At 39.8% G+C, this 25,939-nt stretch overlaps 1 protein-coding gene across 2 annotated transcripts; it reads right to left on the bottom strand.

Moving 5' to 3' along the window:
• Positions 1–585: 585 nt before the first annotated feature.
• On the bottom strand, positions 586–23,837 carry synpra (synaptoporin a). Of its 2 annotated transcripts, XM_088086418.1 has the most exons (6): positions 23,687–23,837; positions 23,481–23,546; positions 5,817–5,941; positions 4,541–4,739; positions 3,374–3,565; positions 586–1,888 (listed from the first exon to the last, which is right to left on the bottom strand). In XM_088086418.1, the coding sequence occupies exons 1-6, from the start codon at positions 23,702–23,704 to the stop codon at positions 1,637–1,639; spliced, it is 852 nt and encodes a 283-aa protein (XP_087942544.1). In that variant the 5' UTR covers positions 23,705–23,837; the 3' UTR covers positions 586–1,636. The 2 variants fall into 2 exon arrangements, with proteins under 2 accessions (XP_087942544.1, XP_042358366.1); XM_042502432.2 differs by lacking the exons at positions 23,481–23,546; positions 23,687–23,837 and adding an exon at positions 7,559–7,693.
• Between the last annotated feature and the right edge of the window lie 2,102 nt (positions 23,838–25,939).

Genomic DNA, 25,939 nt, shown 5'->3' with positions numbered 1-25,939 from the left:
TTAGATCTGTGTACTGTTAAGAAACTACAAATTATACCCCCCTTAAGGGAAATCACTGTATGTTTGGACCTGTGTTTCAGTCTACCACAGGCATGTCCAAAGTCCGACTTAGGGGCCAATGGTGGCCCTTGGACACAACTAACTTGAGATTATCTGTTTTTCACAGTTACAGTTATTTTTACACAGATCAGACAAAGAGATCCGAGCAGACACACGAGGAACAAGTTATTTATGGGCAAATATGTTCATCTTTATTAGTATGAATGCCTGTAAAACATCCAGACTCATGAACTAATTGCAAGTGCCAGTAGTACACATTTATCATGGATGTCAGACTATTATACATACATGGATGTTCAATCTGCTTCAATAACACTGATGCAAGCTACATGCTTAGGGGGTCAAGAAACAGGGTTGCACAAGTCATATTAATGTAAACAAACAGCAACCGAGCATTACCCTTTGAATATTACTATACATGAATTGCACAGATTGTTTTTTAAATTTGTACAAACCTGAATTGTGATTTAAAAGTCAACAAAAGCTCAATACTGGTTATGTACAGATGAGCCCACTATTCATCTATTATCACTAAGGTACTGATGTGCTTTTTTGCTGGGCTTTAGCAGTGTAAATGGAAACTCCTGACATGCTTCAGAGATGTATAACTGTTTATGATTTACCAGTAGTCTGAGGAGAGCTTAGAAAAGTCACAGTAATTTGTAGCAAGAGCGGCCGCTTGTAAACAATGAGAGAAACAATCTCCCTCTTTACATTATACACATGAAATGACAGTGTGATGTTGTCTGTGCAGATAAAAACCAAGGGAACAGAAACAACATGCTGCAATGTTTGCATACTGTACTTTTGCCGTGCACAATCCCTGTATGATGTGTTTTTGCAGTTTACAGTTATTGCTTTAAGTATTTCACTTTCTGACATGATCGATGTCAGATATGAGTTGGAATGTATTTGTTCTAACACAACACAGAAATTGAAATAAATTATATTTTGTATCCATATCTGAATTAGAAATACCCATTACCAAAATATAGTTCCAGTTAGATTATAAAATAATATGCATTTAATAATACTGATCTTTAAAAAAAAACTTAAGGTAAGGAGTCAGGGCAGTGTGATTTTTGTAAACTTTCAGAGATAAAATGCATGAAGTTTTTTTGTTGCTTTTTTTTTTTTTTTACTAGTTTCACAGAGAGCATATTAGCACACATACGACATCATGCACCAAGTCAACACCATTTTTGAAAAATTATATGAACATAGAGCACTTTTTCCTTTCCCAACAGTGCAAACCAGTTTTAAAAAGACACCCTGTCGTAGCAGTGAATTCAATTACCAAGCACAGAGAGCGAGTAACCATCACGTATGAGTTTCAAACTACAAGAAATACGACATTCAGCAAACAACACCTCTGACAGAGAAGGAGTTAAAGACTATATCTAATTTTGTACAATACCCAACAATACTTGTATCTACAGTGGGTGTACTTTGACACCTTTGATGCCTTTTTTATAACCATCTTTTTTTTGTTTTTGACAAACTTTACTTCTCTCCTACCACCCCGATTGCCCTGGTTTAAAATGCAGAAGTGCCCTCATCAGTCGAAAAGGCACAGCTACATTTGATTGGAGTAGGAGGTGGGTCCTCCCACCTGGCTGTACTCAGACGGAGGGCCGAGGTTTCCCTGGGTGTTGTAGCTGCCCGACTGGTCAAAGCTTCCCTGGTTGTAAGGCTGTTGGTTAAAGGTGCCAGACTGTTTCTCAGATGCCCCACCTGCTAACCTTGCAGCACCCTTGTGCCAACCGGTCTCCTTAAATACAAACCAGATGTTCCCAGCCCATAGAACAAAGTTGAGAAACCCAAAAGCCTGAAGGGAAAGAGAACGAGACAAAACAATATTGATTAAGTAAGAAATTCAGCGATGCACACTCATATTCTTGTCTTTTTGTATCTCTATTTTTTTTCTGGGTGGTATTTTCTTCCTCGACTAGTTTGGCATACTTTAACATAAAGACTTTGAATCAAACGTCAAAGAAATGTACAACTTCTTTAGGAATGGTGTTTCTCTTTTCTACATTTTCATATTCATTATTTTTAAATATTAAAATGTACGTCCACATTTTTCTTTCATTCATAAGAGCTGACTCTTTAAAAGTCCTCTTCATCGTTCCTTAACATCGCCTTCACCTGACAGCTCAGCTGCTTTCATCTTTTACTCCTCAAATGACAGTCCAAATCCTGACACTTCAAACCCTTTCAGGTGTCTGATCTTCATCTTTGAACAAGAAAAAAACTTTTCCACTTTCCACAGTTCTTACAAAGGTATAGACTTGAGTCACATGACTTGGACTCAAGTCCAATTTGATGACTTTAGATAAATTAAAAAAAAGACTTGAAACTCAACTTAGACTTTAACACCAGTGACTCATGACTTCACTTGGACTGGAGTCCTTTTGGCTTGAAAATACTTGATACTTTCCCCAAAGCCAAATTGAAAGGGGAAAGTTATAGACATTTTCCTATACAAAATTAGTAAAATCCAACAAGACAGAATAGAAAGACAGGACAGACACTTACAGAATTCATTCTGATGTGGCGCTGGTTAATAGTGCTTTGAAAGTGCAATGTCAGCACCACTTTTTAAAGTATTGCGTTCAGTTGCACTTGCTTTAATGAATAAATACATTTTTTTAAGCACACTTCCTGCTCAGTTCATAACGCTTGCTAACACACAGCTGAAATCTCAATTTAAATAACTCTTAATTAAGTGCTTACATGAACTTCAAGTTCTTTCAGTGTTTGCATTTTGACTGACACTTCAATAACTCATTTAAAGGAGCTCAATGCAAAAGTTGTCAAGATAGTGCTCCCACCATGGAGGTTGCAGAATCTGCGGCTAGCAGCTTAAGGTGTCCACTCCATAGACAGCTATTAACAATGGCAACAGTGTCGCAGCTGTTATCTAGAGAGAAACTGGAGAGTGGCAGCTACACCTTCCCAACGTCAGCGATAACTGCAGTGCGGTGTGAAGCGGCAAGGATGAGCTGGCCAGTGGGACATACACATACACATGCAGACAGACCGCCTCACCATGTCAAATCACAGAGAAGCTCAGATTACAACATACACACAAGCAGCATGTCTTCATTCTCTGTTCACTACGCCATTACTCCACCTTATCTTTACATAGCAAATAGCGGTTTGTGGCTTTATTAATGCTCTGAATATTGCACATAGAACTTAAAGAATTTTTCAAATGCTTAATTTCACCAGTGAGAAATATCTGCCTTTTATAGTTAATGTATTTGTTTATTAATCCTCTGTGTTTGAGACACACATCCTGTGAACCTACCACTGAGGTGTTGAGTCCGGACCAGCGTGGTCCATGCACAGAGCCACATTTGTTGGTCTGGACTTTGCAGGCAGAAATGAGGAGCTGAACTTCATCTGGATCAGTGGCCACTTTCACATCAGAGAGAGCCTTGGCCCAAGCAGAGGAACTGACCAGCCACATGAAGGAGAACACCACTGTCACTACAAAGTCCTGATGCCGTGGAAGAGAGAGGAAACAAACGGTAAGCTCAGGAAACCATACACACACACACACAAAAGAGCTCTCTTGCGCACATTTTATTATATGGCGTTTTCTTCAATTCTACAGTTGTGTAATATTATAGAATTTAAATGTTTATACTGTCTAATAACTTTTTACAATTAATCTTGGTTATCTGACAAAAAGTGTTATGGCCTTTTAAAATAAACTCTATATTAAACCTTAAATTCACATTAGTAATGTTAATGTGAACCATGCTATCTATTAGTTAGTGATTGATGGCGGTTCTACTGGGTGACAAAGCAAAGTAGGTGTGACGTAGTCAGCCTTCAAGTTTTCTTCCTTTTTCTCTCCCACTCTCTAAACATACATATGCACACCTTGGACTGCGACCTGGAACTCGTCTCTGTCCCCAGTTGTGCTGCTATAGTGCATAAAGTTTGCGGTTTGCAGGTCAGGAGGTTAAACAACCTTTTTTTTTTTAGCATCACATGCCTCTGTTTTGTCTTATTTTGTAACCATTCTTGATGTTACCAAATATGACAACTTGTTTGGCGTTCACTTTTGGTGAAGTACTTCCACTGTAAATTGGATGTTTTTTTTGTTTTTTTCTTTTTAATATTTGGATTTTGTTGCTCAACCCCTCCGTAGACCTTTGTTTGGGAATTCTTGACTTTAATTCTACTCAGCTTCTCGTTTGTCAGTTATGGTGCACACGGTCTTGCAGTTTCATGCCCTATTATGGGGGCGGGACGTTTACCTGTGCTAATTCGTATCAACTGGCACACAACATATGAGGACGATGGGATTCATCAGAACAGGAACAACGGTACAAACAATTCTGCCATTAAAAGACACATCATGAATCCCACGTAGAATTTGCTTAGGACCTTTCTTAAGAACAAAATTAGGAGAAAAATATGGAAAATTCTGGTAAATGAGTCCCTCAGAGTCCACTGTACTCACAATGAGTGGTCCTCGGTTGTTTTCACGGTACTTGTTCTGAAAGAAGATGTAGACAATGGTGGCCATGAGGGAATACAAGAAGGCAAAGACCGCAATGGTGACGAAGAACTCTGCAGAGGATGAATAGTCTCCAATGAGGAACACACGTTCATTCCTGATACCCTCACACGCAGGCGCTTCAAAGGACACCTGGTACAACCTGAAACACACAGAGGGAGGTACAGCGGTCAAGACACAACATGGTGTCCATAGCACTACTCTGACAGGATATATTTTACCCAAAGAGGTCCTAGTAAATGACGATACAGAGTCTTCCCGGAGTTTAACTGTTGATCGTCTCTTATCCTCTGACTTTTAGCATAATACCCGAGCAGCTGGTAAAGACCAGAAGCAATTATTGTTACAGTGCTTTAGGATGACAGTCAGAAAATTATAATCTTATTTGTTTCTTTACAATTGCTGAAAGAAATGACATTTGTTGAATATATGATAAATGCCTCTTATTCTTATCCAAATGATAAGTCATTTTACATAAGTCAGTAAAAAAACTCTCTTATTCATTCCAAGTGGTGTCCTACAATACAGATAGTTTCAGTTTTATCTGCTGCTTTTAAAGAATAGTCCCACATACACCTCCACATGTTATTTTTGAATTCACTAACCTCCTACATTATGTCCCAGAGACCTGCAGATATCAGGTTACAGTGTTTTTCCATTCTGAAAGTAACCACAAAGCCTCAAAATATATTTACTAGTCTGGCTAAAAAATAAATATCTTACATAACAGAAAAATCTTTAGGCAGATTTCCAGTTAAAATTGCATTGCCTATAAATCTTATCAAAGGTTATGAGACCATTTCTTTGCACAGTGTGAATACAATGGAATTAAAAAGTCATAATATAATGTGCTGAGGTCACATAAAACAATTAGTTTTCCAGAAGCTAAAGTGTTGTTGCATACCTCAGAGGGCAGAGACATCCCAGTGGTACTTACATGTAAAAATTAGGCCTTTATTTAGCCTTCATTTTGTCCAGATTTTACTGGCAAATTTCTGCTTGAAAAAAGCTCTTCAGACTCAGGAATAAATGGTCATAAAGGTAAAAAGACGCTGAACATTGACAGTCAACAATGACAACAGACAACACTGACAGCACTGGGAGCATTCAGTCAAGTCCATGTGTGGCTGCCATCATAATGCACAATATAAGCATCACTGTATATACAAGTTCATACTCCTGCCATCAAAATTTGAGACAGAGAATGACACCAGCTCACCTGAAGGGATAAGCAAAGTCAATGCCGATGCTGAGGTTGCTTCTGGCCTTCTCCATGCAGTCCACACTAACCCGCAGCTGCCCAGAGTAGCCTCCACATGTTGCAAATGCAAAAATGGCAAAGAGCTGCAAAAGGAAAGAAAAACAAAAATCAGATGCCATTCGACAACTTAAGGCAGTATAGAAATGAGGAGATGGGACCTACAAATTGCTGAGATTATTATTGTTTTTTCCCCCTTATGAACATGAGCAAGGGGACACAGAACAGTAATAATAATAATGTTAATTTATCAATGGTTTTATTACACTGGTTCTTTGACATGCATTCTGGAATATACATGATTAAATTTTAACATTGTACATCTCTTCTACATTAAAGGTCAACTGTACAGGATTCAGTGACATCTAGCGGTCAGGTTGCAGAACTTCCTGCAGTAGATGGTGGCACAAAATCAAAATGGCCCAATTTAGAGCTAGAGACTAATTTGTCCATTCTGAGCTACAGTAGAAACAACATGGCAGACTGAATGGAAGAGGACCCTATATGGACATAAACGGCTCATTCTAGGGTAATTAAAACTCGCTTCTTATTTTCATGTGATTGTAAACTCACTAAATTTTGTTATTATTATTACCATTTCTGCCAAAATATGCCCCCAATTCCTACACACTGGACCTTTAAACTTTGATAAAAACTACAGTATATGCCTCTTTTGTTATTGACACAAACAAAACAATGTAATGAAAGACAATAAAATGCTTCATGAGGCTTTGGGAAACTGAACTGAGTGATATTGCTCTGCGGTCTCGTCACTATGAGCAACATCTTTCATATTACTCATAATAATTTGACTCAATGTTAATCTAAAAAAGGATTAGTGCAGCCTTAACAACACATCAATTGAGTTTTACTTCTCAAAACAGAGCTACAGGAACCATTAAAAGTGTAACTGGAAAGAATATAGCCCAAGCAGTGAACAGTGAGTATCAGCAGTCCCACCATTTAAACATTTTGCTTACGGACATCTCAACAATTTCTCTGCCGTGAAGCCAATTTAACACCAACTGATAGCTTTTTAGCCACATCAGCACATAGACTACAATAGCTGCAGTAAGTGTGTGGGCTGAGCTGAATTAGGACAGACAGAGTCTCAGGGTCTGGAGGAAGAGATCACTGTTTGTGCTCCACTGGCAACTGATGACTTCATAACCACACACACACACACACACACACACACACACACACACACACACACACACACACACACACAGACACACACACACACAAACACACACACAAAAAAACAACGGATGTTCACATTTTTCATTGATTTGCCTTACAAATTGGCCAACAATACAAGACATTATTCAGTGTGGACAATAATCACAGAGATAAAGGAGGATCTACACACAGCAGCAAGAAAAACACTGTCTAAGAATGATGTAGATTACCAGATAAAATATTAGTGTATAATATAATCTGTAATCTAAAACTGCAAGTGTTCGAGAAGGATGAAGGTGGTTAAAGTTAAAAAAGGACAGAACCTCAGAGTTTGGCTTGCATTACAAGCTGTAAAACTTAAAAAGACACATTATTAGGTCAAATTTTATTTACATTGCCAGTATAACAAAAGTTTAATGACACAAAGATCAAGTAGATTGATTACAAATTCAAAAAATAATACCCACGGTGTTTGTTAAAAAGCTATATCCACATGAAAATAAAAAAAAGCTTGAACTTACCGGCGCAAATATAACCATACACATTGAAGACGGGAGGATCTAATCCAGCTTTGTTACGCTACAGGACTCCCAGAAGCATTCTGGTACTGAAACACAAACTGAAAGAGGCTGCCGAAGGAAATCACGGTAGTTTGTGTGTGCGTGTGTGTGTGTGTGTGTGTGTGTGTGTGTGTGTGTGTGTGTGTGTGTGTGTGTGTGTGTGTGTGTGTGTCGCTGAGTATAAATGACTACTACAACCTATCTAATGTCCTCTACCACTTCCGAGATTAGGAAGTAAAAAAAAGTTCAACCTTCCCTCTAAAATATGGTGAAAGACTAATTAAGCCTCTGTTTACTCAAGTTTAACCTGCTAACACACACAAAGGGATCATTAAAGCTTTAATTTTAAACTTATGAGGATATAGCCACATATTTTCTATTAGAAGAGTCATTAGATGCAATTTATGGAGACGACACTGGACTACGCATTGATGTTTACTCAGTTAATCTCGTTGTTAGTATTCCTTTTCTGCTAATTCTATACTACTGCAAAGTCAGTCTGCTTGTTAAAACAACATGAATGATTAATCAGCCTCTCAGCATTTCAGCTGATGGAAAACATGGCTGAGATATCTGATTGAAAAACAGGAAGTGGTCTAGATTAATTATGGACACATTATACAAACAGCAGCACATCCGCTTATAGTTGAACAGTAAGTGTCTGATAGTGCAGCCTGTACACAGACGGGGTAGAAAATAAGAAACACTGCTTGTTTTACCTGCATAAAACCAACAACACTTCTGAGCGATTGGTGAACTTGTTCTGTGTGTCTTCTGTCCATGTTAAAAGTCAGGTGCAAGACAATTCCAGCCAGGGAAGAAATGTGAAAATGCTTTGTGGACGATAAAGGGCTGAACATTATGGAGGACTGAAAATTATTAAAACAAAAAAAGGGAATTTTTTTTTTTCTATTTTATCTATCAATTTATTCACTTTCCCATTTAATTTTCGATTTATTCATCAATTTATTTTCATATAAATTTGCTTATCAATTTATGTATTATTTTCCACTTTGCATATAAATTTCCCTATTCCCATTTTAAATCTACATTTATTCATTTTTATGTGTATTTATTTATTGGTGTCATTATTTATGCATTTATTTATATATTATTTTCCCTTTTTGCCTCCCCTTCCATTTCTTTTCTCAAACATGTTTACCTCTCTTTTTCCTTTTCCACCTACATTCCCAGCACGGTGGGGGTGGAGGTGGAGGTTGGGTGGCTGCCTCCCCAGTATAATGCACTGATAATCAATTAATCCGTCTCCGTAATTTTTTTAAAAGTCAAATTTACTCCAGCTTTGCTTATTCCAGCTTCTTAAATGTGAATATTTTCTGGTTTCTCGAATTATATATGAAAGTAAATTGAATATCTTTGGGTTGTGGACAAACAAGACTCTTGAAAACATTGTCCTGGACTTTGGGAAACACTGGCCTATATTTTTCAGTAAATCATTTAATCTAGAAAATAACTGACAGATTTCTCAACAATAAAAAATGTTTGTTGCAGCCCTACTGGTGAGACCAGGTGAGAGACATGAGTCTGAAGGAGGAATGAATGGACTGGTGGGAACATTGCTGCTGACTGTACAGACAGCTGCTAGTCAACAGGTTTCTCTGTCTTCTGAGTTAAAATTTAAGGACTGGAACCAAAGTCAAGATCAGCCAGATAAACAGGATTCTAGTTTTACTCAACAAACATGAAAATGCAGCGCAGACATAATCACAGATACACACATTCAGCCTCCTAACACTCACACCCTCTGCTCTTAATATGAGCTCTCTCTCAGCCCAGTTTTCCATATAAAGCTCTTATAGCCTCAAGACTTCTCAAAACCATGATCACCATAATCAGACCTGACGCTTGGTTAACACGAGCCTCTCCTCTCCCATATTACAGGCAGCTGGGCGCGCAGCTCGCCAGCAGCTGGGGAGGAGATATCTTGTGTTTGAATGCTCCTCGGCCTCTGGAGGGCGCAATTTAAGCATCAGCATTTTATGACCATTCAGCTGCACTGTTCACACTCATCCTGACAAAAACAGTGAGCATGTTATCACAATACATTGAGATTAGAGGTATGTGCATGTTTGTCTTGCATTTGCATAGCATGTTTTTGCATTCACAATGTAGAAATATGTATAAATCACTTGCTGACTTCCTCTGGCTCACAACTTTGATAGGACCAATTTGATTACCTCAGTTCATTCATTAAATAGTGAACTACATGAGAGAATACAGTCCTTACTGAGAAGGTAAAAACACATTGGCCATAAAGTCCATCTCCTGAAACCGTGGTGCACTGACATATATTATCAGGTGGTTTATGCCACCTTGTGGCTAAATGCATGCATTGAGGCTGAGGACAAACAGTCTATCAAATCTTCATTTAGAGCAGCCCATTTACTACTTGTTATAATGGATGCGGCTGTGAAGAGGGATTCAAATTAAAGACACACAGACAACCCAAGAGATCTCATCAGATATGAAAAAGGATCCGTGTCTGCTTCTTCACATCAAGGATAGGTGGCTGTTAGCTGCTGTTTTTGAATTGCCAACAGGGGCATAATTGCACATTGCGAGATGATGCTTTGCGAGGATAATCTGGGTCACAAAGGGCTGAGCTCGATGCGGCTGGGTTAGGTCAGCCCAGATCAAAGCCAAGTGCTGTATGATAAACAGAAGGTTTGTTTCCTGCAGCTTGAGGCCTCAGGTGGAGGGAGAATGCCGCTTTACCTGACTGTCATGGTGCACAGCTGGAACCTCTGCAGGGAATTCCTCTACTGAAGTGTTTTTAAGTGATCAACTCACTTTAGCCTCGGCTGTTTTTAAGGCAAGATGAGGCCACAAACAAACATGCAGAAATGTGCTCTCATACGTCTGCACACAGATACACAAATGCAGCTAAATCATATGAAGCTAAAGGAACTGATAAATACTGTACATAAAGACTGTGGTATGTGCTTATCGGAGCACGCAAATGGTAGAAGGAAAATGACCAGAAGAGCGAGAGAATAAATATTCCCTCCTAATTATCACAAACACCCTCAGATAAACATCTCTCTCTCTCGCTTTACTCTCACGCTCTCTGCTGCAGCTGCCTCCTCTCCCTGTGATTTTCGGCTCGGGTTTAGCCCCTCTCATTTCTGGCTGGGGCCTTTGAACAGGAGAGCGTGGCATTGTGGAAGGAGGGTGGGTGCTAAGCCCCGCGCCCCCGTGTGTTTATCTGCCTCTCCCAGCTGGGCTCCTCGGGGAACAAGAGAGAGAGAGAGAGAGAGAGAAGCCAGGGTACAGGAATGAAAACTGTCTGCAGTGCAAACAAAGCTCTGAAACATCTCCCAGTTTGCCCTCTTCTCCACTGACCTACATGGCATTGACGATCACAGCACTAATGTGAAGACCATGCTTGCTTTCAAAACCAATGTCAGCTATATTTGCGCTTCAGTCAAAAATAAAAACATATAACTTGTGATATTATCTACAGATTTAGGTGGGTGAATGTGAAAAAGAGTGCAAGGATCCTTTAAGGAGACTTAAATGTAGCTTTAGCAGGGTTGGAGGCTCATATTGAGACATGAGTGAACACTGTAGAAGAGCGGAGGCTGACTGAGGATTATGAAACTCATCCACAGGCTTCAGGGCTTAAACACCAGCAATCAGACCTGCTGTCCAATACAAACAGCCCTCGATTATTAAAAAAAACCCAAAACAAACAAACAGGAAAACAAACAGGGTGTAGTAAAAAGATGAACCAGGCTGAGGGAAAGTGAAGATGTATTGTATTTAAGGAATGGTGGCTTGGAGTATTGAAGAACATTTGACTGCAAAATTAATAAAAATAAATAAAATAAGAGGGTTAACAAGAGAAAGTGGAGACGCAGTTTCGAACAAGAGGATGTGATGAGAGCGGCAAAGGCAAGCAAAGGCAAGCAGGGAGGTAGCGCCGAGCGGAGAGGTGAGGATCACGCTAAGTGGCAGACGAGCTAAGGTGCATTCACTGATGAGCTGCACTTGACATTTTCAAAAATAAGACAAAGATGCCACACACACACACACACACACACACACACACACACACACACACACACACACACACAGTGTCCACCTGCTCTATTCAAATCGATAGGAATCGTCGTGGTGTCAAGTGGTTGCCTCAGGAGGAGAAAAACGCCTCAGATGTTCAGCCCCTCTCCCTGCCTGACTGAGTGAAAAAAAATATCTAGGACACTCTTTATGAAGACAGAAAGAAAAAGATGAAACAGAGAGTGAGACAGAGATTGAGAAAGAGAGGCATATCTCTTTCAAATTGCTTATCCTCAACTATAATTTAAAATCAAACTACTCTTAAAAACTACACAAACCAACCGTTTGGAGTGTATGTTTTGAAAATGCATGGTTGGATATTTGAGAAGCACCTTTAAGTTTGAGTCCTCTTCTCATACCTCGCGGTCATGCTAATATTGCTTTTTTTTTTTTTTTAAAAAAAGACCCGAAAGCTCTCCAAATAAATTAAATCTGAAATGACTTGAATGAAAGTAAATGCAGAAATGAGATAAGCTTTTGTAGCTAACTGCATAGGAATGTACTTAGGGGAAAACTAATCAAACTGGCTGCATAAGCATACACAATTGTGTTTACATGTGGTGGGTAACGCATTACAAGTGTCACACAGAAGTTAAAAAGCCTTTTTGTGTTGCTTTTTTTTTTTTAAAACTGTGTTCTAATCTTTACTCGGGTTTATTTTCAAGCCAGTAATCCACTTTTTACTTCACTACATTTGCCATTTCTACCTTTGTTACAACACGTCTGCTCTAAATGCTCATGGAGCACCTCTGCTGCAGATGCCAAGTTGCCAGCTGCCTTGAAGAAAAAGACACACCTGTCAAAAAAAAAAAAATAAATAAAAAAACAACAAAAACGAGGTAGCTTCCAGCAACAACCTCTGGTCACATTTGCCCCACTTTTAAAATCAGACACCCTTTTACATAATTGCTGTGCTTGCTGTTAGATGTCCTTTTTAAAAAACTCATCTTCTAACCTCCATAACCATCAGTGTGAAAATGTTTTCTAAAATCAGTCATCATATCTTTTGTTTTGGATATGTTTAATTGAAGATATGAATCCATAACACTTCACAAAATCCTGAATGATCAGGCCATGACTACTTTCATTATTCTGGAGCAGACTTACAATTCATCCCCATTTAGCATTTTCCTGTTTCTGTCCTGATGTGCGTTTCTTACCCCCAAAAAGGAATAAGGCGTTGGTGCTGACTTGATGGTTGTCTGGTCTTGGACTCAAAGCCCTTCTATATTTTTTTAGGGGCAAAAGGGGATCAAATTGGAGATCAGCATTTTTTGATTTATAAATTTAGTGCCAGATTGTCAATGTTACTTAGTGCAATTTATTTCCAGCCGCCTGAACCTTCAAACTTGCAACTTTGAACCTGCATGATCTACAGATAATTGATTCTCTGCTTAACCCTCATCAGGCAAAATTCCCCTGTTCTGTTCGATCACGTGGTTTTGACGCTTGCCTGCCTTTTCATTCAAGTAAAACTGAACTTTGATCTTAACCTGTCTGTGTGTGAGTCAATCTTGCTGTTATTTCTGAGCAATTACAGAATATCTCATTTCCAATGTACCAAAAATCTGGGGAATATTTTAAACAACCACATAAGCAAATGAGATAATGAATTTATCTATGTATCTCATGTTATGATTTCTTTTTTGCCTTAATACTTTTGCCTGTTTTCAGGCTAGCGATCTTAATTCATGTCATATACTACTGTGGATGTAGTGGCCTTTGTCATGTGAATTCATGCTCGTGTACTCATACATTTCTTTTTTATTCACGTACAAGCACATGTTTGAGTGTGTGCACGGCTGCATGTGTGCCCCAGAGTGTGTAACATTTCTGTGCATGTGTGCCTTTATATGAGTGTTTAAGTACATACATGTGGGTATGCAATGTGTATGTATGCGAACGTAGAGTAAAAATATCTCCCCCTCTCCACTCAGGCAGAAGCAACAGCTACAGTCCACACACACACATGCACGCACACGTGTGCACACACACACACACAGTCTCACTTGCTCTCGCTGCTGCAGTCTGCCAATGTGCAAACATGAACAATTTTACGCCAGCTAGTCAAGTACAAAACAAAAGGACAAGCGCAGATCAGGAATGGAAGCACAGTGTGGCGAACAGAAAGATGCACATTTAAATTGAACTTTGACGTAAGAGTAATAAAAGGATATCATCTGACATAATAAAAAAAGAAGGTTTTTTTTGTGATTTTAATTGATTTACATTCACTCGAAATTGTGAAAAAGCTTATACTCCTACATACACCTTCCTTTTAGGCTTTCAAATTGACAGTGATGATGCAATAATTTACAACTGGATAGAATAAATGCATAAGAGCAGCAGTCAACTTGTTAATTTACTATTACAGCCTTTCTTTCACACCTAAGACAAACCGTTTTCCCTGCTCATCAGACAGATGTGCTCATATGCTGTAATGATACTGATCTTGGCTGCTACATTAGTGAGTCAAAACCCAAATACTTCACTGACTACAAAGGTTACACAAAAAAGTGATGACCACAAGCCTTCATGTGAAAACTGTCTGATCTTTGCTTCAGTGGCAGCACCACAGAACAAAATCAGTAGCTCATTTAGCAGCAGCTAATCCCTTCCTGCATGGGGAGCGCTTTGTGTCCTGCATAGCCCAGATTCATCTTTCCCACTATCTCTATGCTCTCTCCCTCTGTAAGCTTGACTGACCACAAGCAGGCAGAAAATCTCCATTTATTTTTGTAACAGTGTCTTTTCTTGGTGCTCCTCTTCTTCCCATGGGGTTTCCATGGCTACTTAGTCAGGTGACCTAGCTGGAACCCGGCCCCTATGCCCTGCGGGGACAGTCACTGCACTTATTTAGCCGGGGGCACCCAACGGAAATGTAATGCATCCCTACTGTGTGTGTGTGTGTGAGAGAGAGAGTGTGTTTGCATATAGATTTACACATGCAAGGAGAAAATGTCCTCACAAGAATTTAAATATCATCCAAATTCAGTCCCTTTGTCTCACCTCTACAGTGTTTTCATATAAGGTATGATTGATTATCACTGTGCAACTGCCTCCTCTCTCCACTCCCCTGTCCTGCAGCTTTCACATTAATGTTCCGTACCAGAATACACATGCGTTGTCATCTATGCGACACTGCTTTTTTGTTGCTGCCAATAGAGTGCTGCAGGAATGAGCCCTAAAATGTCGAAATTAGTTTGAATTTTAGCACTCGCGGTTCCCTTGTCTCAAAGTCAATGGAGTTTTTGAATGAGTTTTTGGTTAAATGCTTGAAATAAGGTAAACAAACAGTTGCTTACAAGAAGCTAAATGAGACTACAGAACGTCACACCAAATGACCATGGTATAGTTTGTTTAGATTTTTCCCTTTCGTTTATCCTCTCGTGCACTGAGCTGAACAGCCAATCAGAATGATGTCATTCACTGACGGGCTCCATGGACGCTGAAAGCGATTTAACTTGCCGAATCGGCAGAGAAAAAGCCAACGAGGGTCGACGAAGGCTGCAGACACTCGCCATCGGTCCAAGAGGGCAAATGGCAGACTATGGGCTTGGTGTGTTGTGGCCTTCACAAACACCACATAAAGTGTCGGCAAGTTTCTTTTTTCTTGTCCTTTAATCTTAAAAAATGTAAGCACACTAGGGCTCCATTTTTGGTTTTATCTCCATTACTTCCAATAATCCTGGTATACACTGATAAATGCAATGTGTCTTTGTGACATTTCCATTTCTTTATGTTATTGTCCATGCACATACTGTCTCGACACCTGTGCTCGTCCATGTACTATGAGAGAATATCTTGTTTGAGTAGACATGTCCATGCACGGGGGGAGACAGACTAACCTTTCCCTATCTGAGTCACAGACGGCGGACCATTGTTGAGAGGAACACAGAGGTCCAGCTCTGACCTGGCAGTCAATAAAGGCCACGTCACATCCAGGAGCTCACTAGCAACCAGAACCTCAGGCTTGCAAAGGTATACCACACAAGGTTTTCCTAAAAAACAATGTGTAGATTCATATGGAAGTAATCCCTCGCAATTATTACTTAGGACTCACTAGAAGTGTGTGACAGTGACTTTATCTGCAGGGACTCTGCCCTCTTCTTGTATTTTCTTGTCTCCTTCTCATTTTGCTGTGCTCGAGAGATTTCTGGGCACAACACACAGGTGAGGTAAGGATTTGCCAACAGACACAGCGACAGGGCAAACTGTTAGCATCACTCAGCTAACGCTAACTAACAGTTATTAAAGGGTTTAATGGCAGAGGCAAGCCGTTTGCAGTGTCAGTGTTGCTGCAGTCCAGGGCGCTGTAATAAACTAAACTCTGGTAGCACCAGAGAAAAAGGGGTAGATAAATAAACTAGTAAATGAATAAATAATAGTTAATAGTTGGATTTACTCCTTTATTGGCAGATAGCTTCTCATTGAAAACTGCCATATGATTAATGGCAGTTGATATTTACATATGTTGTTGTAATGTTCAGATTGTGTGATTGCTGTACTCCCAACATTATCTGTAAATGCATGGGAAAAAAGCTGTTTTGTAAGATATCATAAACCCGTAAAATAAGTTTTGATAATCATGCGACAGATCACAATCAGAAATTATTAAATCAGAAACTGATACAGCTAATTACCAAGTGGCTGCCGGTGCAATTATCTGCAGAAGACGCCTTCAGCTCACAGAATTGAGTCTGCAGGTATTTACTTGTTTTGTTTGTACATTTTTCTGATGGTTTGTTAATAGCAGTATAGTGCTAACGGTGCAACCTGGCTGAAAGTGAATAAGGGCAGGTGTTTCATTTCAATCCTCCGTCCACTTTCCCTTGGCTCTCCAAGTGGCCTCCGTGCAACAGCAGCTGTTATGTAATACCAAGGGCTGAGGGGAAGAGAACAAGGGTGAGTTGATCTGCTAATTAAACGCAGCGTGTGAGTTTATTGGGGCTTGGTGTCGGATGTTAGCCGCTGCTGTGTTAGCTTGTGTTAACCGGGCAGATGTTGAGCTGATTGTTGCAGATGGCTGCAACAGAAAGGTTGCTGATCTGGCAGGGAGTCGAGACAGTCTGGGATCAGACCCCCAGCACAAAAAGGATCACTTTCAGGTATCATTTGGCAGGAGAGTTTCGATATTACTTGGTACTGGGTTATTTTTGTCGATACCATAAAGGTATCAATACCAAGCCCTAACATTATTGTTTTCCTAAAAATCTATATTCTGTGTTTATACTGGCTTAAATCACCTGGTCTTTTATTTTGGAGAGGAGGAAACCTTTGCAGATAACCTGGCTAACAGTGAAAAACTCCTAAACGTCAGAAAAAGGTAAACACACATTTGCAGTTGGTGCACTAGCTGCCCATCTGATACAAAACAGGTATAGGAGAAACACTAATTTTAATGTCTTAGAGAGCAAGAGACCTCTTGCAGATTTAAATTATTAATATTCTTCAAACACCAGATAAATATCAACACTTCAACAACAATTCTACAATGAGCTTTTTCAGATCTGAGTGAGAGGGCACCATCAGATGTAGAACATTTAATGATATGAGATACTGGAGACTGACAAATATCAGTGTTGCCCAATTTTGCTAGCTGCAGAGCAGTATGTCATTTTCGCAAAAGTTTCAGTAGTGCTTGTATTCTTCTTCCTACCACAAATAGATGTCATGACACTGAGATGATAATGAATATTACACGCTTAACGCCATCTCACCAGTATTTAAAAGAGGTGGCGCTTTCACCCAGCCCCATATCCTTTTGATAATTACAGTGCTGAAAAGCAGATCTTTGACCTGACAAGTCTCTTGTGATGTCTGTCAGCAGCTGTTGCCTACCCATCGACATCTCCCTCCTTCTACTTGTGTTCCTTTGGTGTGTGTTTGTGTGTTTGTGTGTGTGTGTGTGTGTGCGTGCGTGTGTGTGTGAACATGCACTTATGCCCCTGTACAAATGTTTATCAGGAACATTGTGCATCGGTCTGTCAAAAACTAAACTACAACACATTACCAATGTGATAAGTCAATAAAGAATATAAGAGATAGATAGATAGATACATATATAGATAGAAAGATAGATAGATAGAAAGATAGATAGATAGATAGATAGATAGATAGAAAAATGCAAAGAGAGAGAAAGAACTGAGATTGCTTTTCTGATGAAACCATGCATCTTATTTTGCCAATCCTGCAGGATTCAAAATCTGTTTAATCTGTGGTGCATTTTACTCATGTGAGGCTTTGCTGTATTTGCATAACTACAGAGGCCCATCTCACTCAAGTTCCCAGGAAAAATAAATAGTGTTCACTATCTAGCCTAGTGTTTGGAGATTAGGGTTCCTCTCCCAATATGTAATATATTTACAATACAAAGATGCCTGCAGTAATCAGAATAAGAATTTGTTTTCATGCTCTCTTGAAATAAACCTAATAATAGGTACTTCATATTTACTTTTGCAATGACCGACATACTACACATGCATGACACCTTTGACACAAAATGTGGTTGCCAAAGATATTTAGTCCTGGGTTGTAAATTACAGCAGGAAACAAACATTGTCAAGTTAGAGGAAGACAGCCACGAATCATTTGATACATCAAAAGTCAGAAAATTGTAAATTATGACCATCATAATTTCCCACGGCCCAACGTGATATCTTAAAATTGATTTGTTGGAGCAACAACTGCTTTATCCACTACACTTACGTGGTATTGGCAGGCCTACTTAATGTCACGGACGAAATACTTTTTGTGAAAATCTGCCCTACAACCACATGCTGACATTTGTTACACTATGTTTACTTTCATTTTGTTCTCATATAGTCAGATTCAGCCATATTAAGGCTGCCTATCACCAGCTGATCTGGCCTGCAATTCACACTAGACTTGATTGGCATAGCCGTCATGCAAAAAATATGCATGAGGATTTTCTGTAGTCCACATGTTCGCATCATGCTGATGAGAAACGAGTACGTTTTCAACCAGCCTGCAGGTTTTAGCATTAGCATTAGATTACACTAGCTTCCTATACCATATTGGCTTTCCAAGAGAAGCCTGTCAACCCCGATGTTTATAAAAATTACTGAAAATTTAAAGTGGTAAATATGCTAGTGTTTACTTTGTAGACTACATATGTGCAAAAGGAAAAAAACTCGACAGGATTTGCAACAGTAACTAAGGGGGCGGGACTTGGTATTCACATTATAGACGCTCCCTGAACATTTTCTAGATTTAGTTTATATTTATGTAAATCCATTGTCAGGCCCATGCAATAATAAAACCCTGTGAGAAGTAATCTATTGTGGCACAGCTTTATCTTGCACACACACACAAACATACACTGCGCTATGCCTAAAGGCAAACCAAAATGGCATACAGTAAAGAAGTAAGGATGACATCATAGGACAGTGGGTCAGTCCTGAGTTTTGGAAAAGAGGAGGACCCTTACTCATAAATGAGACTCATGATGGACTCATTCTTTGTGAGTCATCAGCCTGAGTTCTGCTGTAGTACAGGAAGCTACTGAGTTGATACAGTACTTTGAAAATGACCCCGTGTTAGATGATACAACAGCCATGATGATGCACCAGTGCATAAAAAAGGCATGTATATCATTTGCATCATGTGCTCAATCAACTGCACAAATTTGCTCTCCTTCCATCTTTCTCTCTCTCTCTCACACACACACACACACGAAGACACACACGCTCACACACATGCAGTGAAGAGTTTGGGCACATCTCAAAGGACAGCTTCTGCATGAGTTGGTCCATGGTGGAGAGGAGGGGACCTTACAGCTGTTTGGAGCAGAATATGCCAGCCACTGACAGTGTGCCAAACAGGCCAAGAGCCTGCATGCACAAACACACCCCCACACACACACACAATAACCCACCCACCCACACACACACACACACACACACACACACACACACACACACACACACAGAGCGATAAAACCATCCTCTAGAATCTCCTGCAGACATGGCTGATTATGAATTAGCCTCATCCAGACCCAGTGCTGACTGAAGATGCAGGAAACCTACTAGTCTGCTGTAACTATCTTAACTTAAGTTAACGTAACCTTTAAACAACCTTCTGTTTGTCCAAATGACCAGTCAGCCATACAGTCAAGGGTTCATTATCATCGGCAAAGTAAATGTCAATGGCTGCCGTAACTACAGCCTTTCATGCCTGAGGGCATGTAAACAAACCAAACTGACAGATGTGTTTCTGCTGGTGTAATGATGTGGGAAGAAATTCACAGCAGGCCTTTTGATAATGAAGCACAGCTGTCAAAAGCACAGGAAATATAGAGGCTGACAAACTGTGGCAGTCCTGTTTACATCTGGTGTTATAATGCATCTTGGGTTATTTGATCCCAAGTGTACAGTGTCCAAAACAAGACAGACAACCCCTAAGACGCATTGTGATCCGATTGCTTGCTGTGGTGGTCTGGAGCACATTTTATCACATATCTTTTGAGTGTGAACGCTAATGCGCCCTGATGCATCCCTAATAAGGACTACATCATCTGTGCAGGACATAGTGGTTGTTTTGGTGACAGCCAGTTTTTTGGCATATATGCTAGAAGAGCACCTCCATTGGAATAAATAGGCGCCATCTCTGTTCCAGTATCTAGTTATTACAATCTATGGTGACAGCACACTCTATCACTTGACAATTTTACAATGTGTTTTCGACCGTCCACTGCGTTGCCCTGTGGAAGGAGATGTGCTGAATTCTGCTGATAGTGATATCTCTAGCTGTACTGATACAACCACTAACATGACTTGTGAGCAGCTAGCAAAGAGTGTTGAGGTAATAACTGTGCACAGGACGTCTAACTTAAGTGGCGTAGGTAGTAAGAAAATGTGGGATACAAGGGGTCAGCTGGAGATGCATGATGGACACACTTGTGAATGGTGATTTGCAGATCACCAAAACGCATGCTAATACCAGGTGTAAACAGGCTCAAACTTCAGGTGGATTTATTTAAGGTTTATAGGAAGTTGTTGCTTTAACTATGGTCCAGTATCCCATGGATTTACATCTATATCTGACAATTCTGCAGCTCACAATTTATGTCCAAATACAACGTTCACTCCTAATGCAGGAAGTGTGGCCTTGACGTCACATATGTGAGAGTTTGTCCTATCACAAAACTTCAATTAAAACTTTCCCTATGTTAATCTTAACTCAAATCTTTCCCTAACCTTAACAGAGTTTTTTTTAGTTGCCTAACCTGAACCATACCATAACCTTGGCTGCCATAACCACAGTCTTCCTCAATCTATAACCATAGTTGTCATGCACAGATATCTTAGAAAGTCAGATATTTGGAAAAGCGTTGGCACTGGATAAAACAACAGCAACAAAAAACATCACTGGAACATAATCTGGGCTCTTAAATTGCCCTATTTTCTTATTGTAGTAATAAATACTTTAGTCCTAACTGAACTCTGAAAAACTACTTGTATATCTCTACCTGTCAGAGTCTCCTGGGTCTGAATCAGAGCTGCAGTCAGAGTGCAATCAAGGGACAAATGAGGGCAAACAGTATAGTTACATCATTTACACTCCAGATGGAGGCTGAAAATGTGAGATCATTCTGAGACCAGCTGAGGCTTCATGAAGACCCCTTTCCTTTCTGGTATTTGAGAGAAACAGCCTAACCACACACTGCAGAATAAATCAGAATACCCGGGTCATAATTTGAATTGTTTGCATTTTTTATAAGCCCACTGGGCCAGAAAATAAGTTGGAAAAGTTTCCCTCTTTTCAGTTGAGGGTGAGAGATGGAAAAAAAGGCACACCAAGGAAAAGGTCACTTTTATAATGGTGTCATCAAGGAGGTGTGGTAGTACTCTGCCCTCCTCGGGTTTGTGTGTTTGTGTGTGTAGGGGGGAGGGGGAAATGTCAAATTAACTGTAGCTTGCATAGGATCCCAAATACATTTGTTAAAGGAACAATGTGTAAGATTTAAGGAGATTCAGTGGTATCTTGCAGTGAGGATTACAGATTACAACCAACTGAAACTTCTCCCTGACAGAGTGATGTCAATGTTCGTTGTTCTAAAAGGTTTTAACCAGAAGCAAAATTATCCTTTTCTCCAAAACAAACGGGCACAGTGATTTAAAGAGGTACAAATCAGTGTTTCTTAAACACTATTTGACCCATCTGCGACATTCTGCAAGCCCAGTACCTACTGCTAAATGCTCACTTTTTTCCTCAGATAACTTAAGATCCAATGTTCAGTAGGTTTTAACGTCGAGTCAAATTATCCGCAGAGGTCTGCTCCTTTCCAAAACAAACCGACCCTGTGATTTAAACCGGTAAAAATACTAAATAAAGCAGTTTCACGTTAAAAAACAAAACAAAACAAAAAAAATGAACTGACTTCCTCTCTCTAAAGCCAGTGTTTTTTTGTCTATTCTGGGCTTCTGTAGAAGTGCAACATGGCGATCTCCAGCGGTGATGAAACGGCTCATTCTGAAGTAACAAAAACACAACGGTTCTTATTTTCAGGCGATATTCACTAAAGAAAACATACATATTATATGATATTCCATTCCTGCCAGTATATCCCCCTAAATCCTACATGCTGGACCTTTAACACTACCAGGTGATACTTGGATCAATTCGGATGTTACAGGACAGTGTGCAGTCATGTTCACAAAATCACACATGCTGCCCTCTACCTCTCTCTCACACACACACACACACACACACACACACACATAAAGCAACAATACGAGACGCAGACGGGGCTATGACAGAGTGTTATCTTAATCATACAGATGGTGCTTTGGATCATCTGCTTGTTCTTTGGCTCTGGCCCACAAATATCACAGTGAATCTGGTCACACGCAAACAGCCCAAAGGGACGCACTGGGGAGCTCACCTCACTGATAGACATCTGCCTTATCTCAGCTAAAATGTCATGTGTCTGATGAAAGTGAGTGTGAGCATGGTCCCCCTCCACCCCTTTTGCATGTCATAAAAATCAGTTTTTATTTGATTTTTATGGGTGTGCTTTGCTGCTTGAGGATTCTCTGCACATTTGATGGCATTTATAAAAGTGGGAAAGACAAGCTCTCTCTCTCACACACACTCACACACGCAAACACCATATCTGTGCACAAGCTGAATACCCTCATGGCTACAGTAATTTCTCTAAACTCACATCAAAGAAAATCACTTATCTCTTTTTGCCTTCAGGCTCCTCTGCACTGTACAATAAACACTCACTACAAACGGCACTCAGACAGAAAAAGGTAGTAAAGCTTTGATTCAGTCAGAGCTAGGACAACCCGTTCTCATTGTTGATTCCTGTTATATGATTTCACTTGGAGTAAAATGGGGCATTTTTGGGGGGGCTGGCGCAAAACGCGCAGGGCTGGCAGAATGCATCCAAAATACGCATAACTGAAAAGCTACACAGCGGTTTCCCCTGGCGTGTAGTTCTCACGGAGCTATAAATCCTTACATAAACTTGAGCCATTTAGTCACGGTGAAACGGATCATAGCCGAGATGATTGCGGGTAAGGTTCCCTCACCGTGTGGAAGTAACAACACCACTGTGCAGGCACCAAAAGCCAACAGATGTGATAAAGTTTAAGTTGCCACAGAAGGATCCAGAAATGAATCAAGTCAAAAGCAGATAATCAGTGTAGGAAAAACATCATGCATCACACACGGACACTCATCACATCCTATATTATATAATTCACTCATTCACTAATGCTGCATAATTAAGTTATTGCATGGGGAAAAAAATATCGAAGTTTAAACTCACCCATTCCAAAACACGGATAAATCCCAGAGGTAATTTTAGCACTTGAAACGTCCCCGCGGATGCAAGCTGCACGAGAACACAGAGGATAAAAGCATTCTCATTTCTGTCATCAATTAACGACACATTGGCCAATTTGGCCGGTAATCACACACACACAAACACACACGACCCAGTCCACATGAGTTCGCTCTTCGCTGATTACTCACCTGATCAGCGGTGTCCATTTCAGCAGCGGACTACTTTCTTTTTTACTTGTTTGATTGGATGTAAACAATCTCAAACCGCAAGCCAAGACTCGATTGATGCGTCTGTCGCGCGCAGGGCTCTCGGCTCTGATTCCGACTTCGACCGGAGAAACCCGAGTCTTCTTCGGGTTTATTTTTCTTTTAGGAGGGGGGTTGTAGTTTGCCATAGAGACAGGCGGGGATTGGCCTTTGCAAAGAGGAGTGACGCCTTCAATTTTTTTTTTTTTTTTTTTGTTATTGGAGGGAACTGATTTGTTATTTTATCAATCTGGGTCGTTATTTGTGTCTGTTATTTCCAAAGCACACTCACTGAGCATTCATGATTTTTGTTTTTCAAATCAGCAAAGCATATCCAGGTAAAACGATTCATTCTGAAATACGTGTTTGGATTGAAGAGGCTCACATTTAATCAGAAATAATTTAAATTGGTTGTATTATCGTAATTGCTATTATTAATTGTAGGTTGCTATAGATGCAGCTAGAGGGCAGCAATATATTATCAAAATTGTATAAACTAAGTATAATAATATAATAAAAAGATAAATATGATAAAACCACGGACCAAATGATAATGTTGCAACACGTTTACTTGGACATTGGTTTAGAAAAGGGCTGCACATTTTTCTTTATTTGTAAAAGTCGTGTTTAATAGAAAAAAGAATAAAATAAAAGCAGAAATAAAAATAAATGAATATATACATACACACACGCACGCACACACACACACACACACACACACACACACACACACACATATATGGCTTCCTTTAAAGTTGGGTGGGGGTTGTTTCCGTCTATATTGGTTTAGATGATCAAATTTGATTGATTTGATTTTTTTTCTTTTTTTACTGTGGATCCTCCTCTATCTGTATTGTTTGTATTATTGTATAACATCCAAAAAGTCAGTATGTTTAAATGAATAAAATTTGAATGAGAAAAAAAAATCCAAGGTGTGATTCTGGATTTAAAGATATAGTTTAAGAATTTGGGGTAATACTACTACTACTACTACTACTACTACTACTAATAATAATAATAATAATAATAATAATAATAATGCATTTTTGCTTTTTGATGAGAAAATATCACACTTGCTATCTCCAAAACTCAGGAATAATGGTTCAAGAGTAGCAGTCCAACCAAATAAGTTACCGCGTTTACCCCACTGGAAACATGACTCACTTAGTGGAGGAATGCATTATGCAATCGGTGAGCACCAGGAACAAGCCAGGCTTCATCCATGCACACTCTCTCTCTCTCTCTCTCACACACACACACACACACACACACACACACACACACACACACAAACATGCAGGTGACTGTGTGTGATGATCCTGGACAGTCTGAATGCAGTTTTTCTTCAGGTCTAGTGGAAGAGATGGGGCAGGTCATCTGATGAGTTTGCCCAGGCAGGGAGAGAGAGAGAGCATTAATCTGACTGCACTAAAGATGATCAAGAGCGAGGGGGGTTCCCTGAGTGCCACACTGTTGACAATTCCTATAAAGCCAAATGAAAACTGCTCTGACAGCGTGGCTAATTTTACGACATCTCTCCCATCGCTCCTTCGCTTTTACTTTTTCATTTTCTGCCTCCACCCCACCTCCCCAACAACCACAGGCGCGCACACACGCACACACACACACACACACACACACACACACACACACACACACACACACACACACACAGTGTCGATACAAGCCCTGAGGAAACAGTGGTTTAAGTTAAAATAGTTATATAGAAAGAAATCTCAACACGTTGTCTTGTCAGTTTGTGTTAATAATTAGATGATGTTTGCTCAGTCACAACTCAGTATAGATTAGGACGAGAGCTGACTGTTCAAATGTGAAACTCTTTAATTTGCTGCTAAAAGTAATGTCGTTTAGCTGGAGAAATTTTCTGTCTTTCAATATTTTTATGGATTTAAGGAAAAAGTCTAGTTTTTACTGCAGACTTGCACCTGAGGATGTTAGAAGAGCATTATAGTCAACATCCATGCAGATTAACTAAATTCAGTGACTCAGTTTAACCATCAGTGGTGAGGTTTCCTGTAGAATAACACTACTGACCTTTGACCTTTTGTTTCAAAAAAGGCCCTTAGAAAAGAAGATCTCGGATGCTGCTCTTGCTTAGCATCACAATTTATTGATTATACTAACAATAATTTATGCTATACTGTCTGGACCTTTGCAAAGAGTAATTTTACACAT

The sequence above is a fragment of the Plectropomus leopardus genome, chromosome 2, assembly GCF_026936395.1.
Source record: "Plectropomus leopardus strain MGB_pleo_1.0 chromosome 2, ASM2693639v1, whole genome shotgun sequence".
NCBI lineage: Eukaryota > Metazoa > Chordata > Actinopteri > Perciformes > Serranidae > Plectropomus > Plectropomus leopardus.
This window is presented reverse-complemented; position numbering and strand designations above follow the sequence as displayed.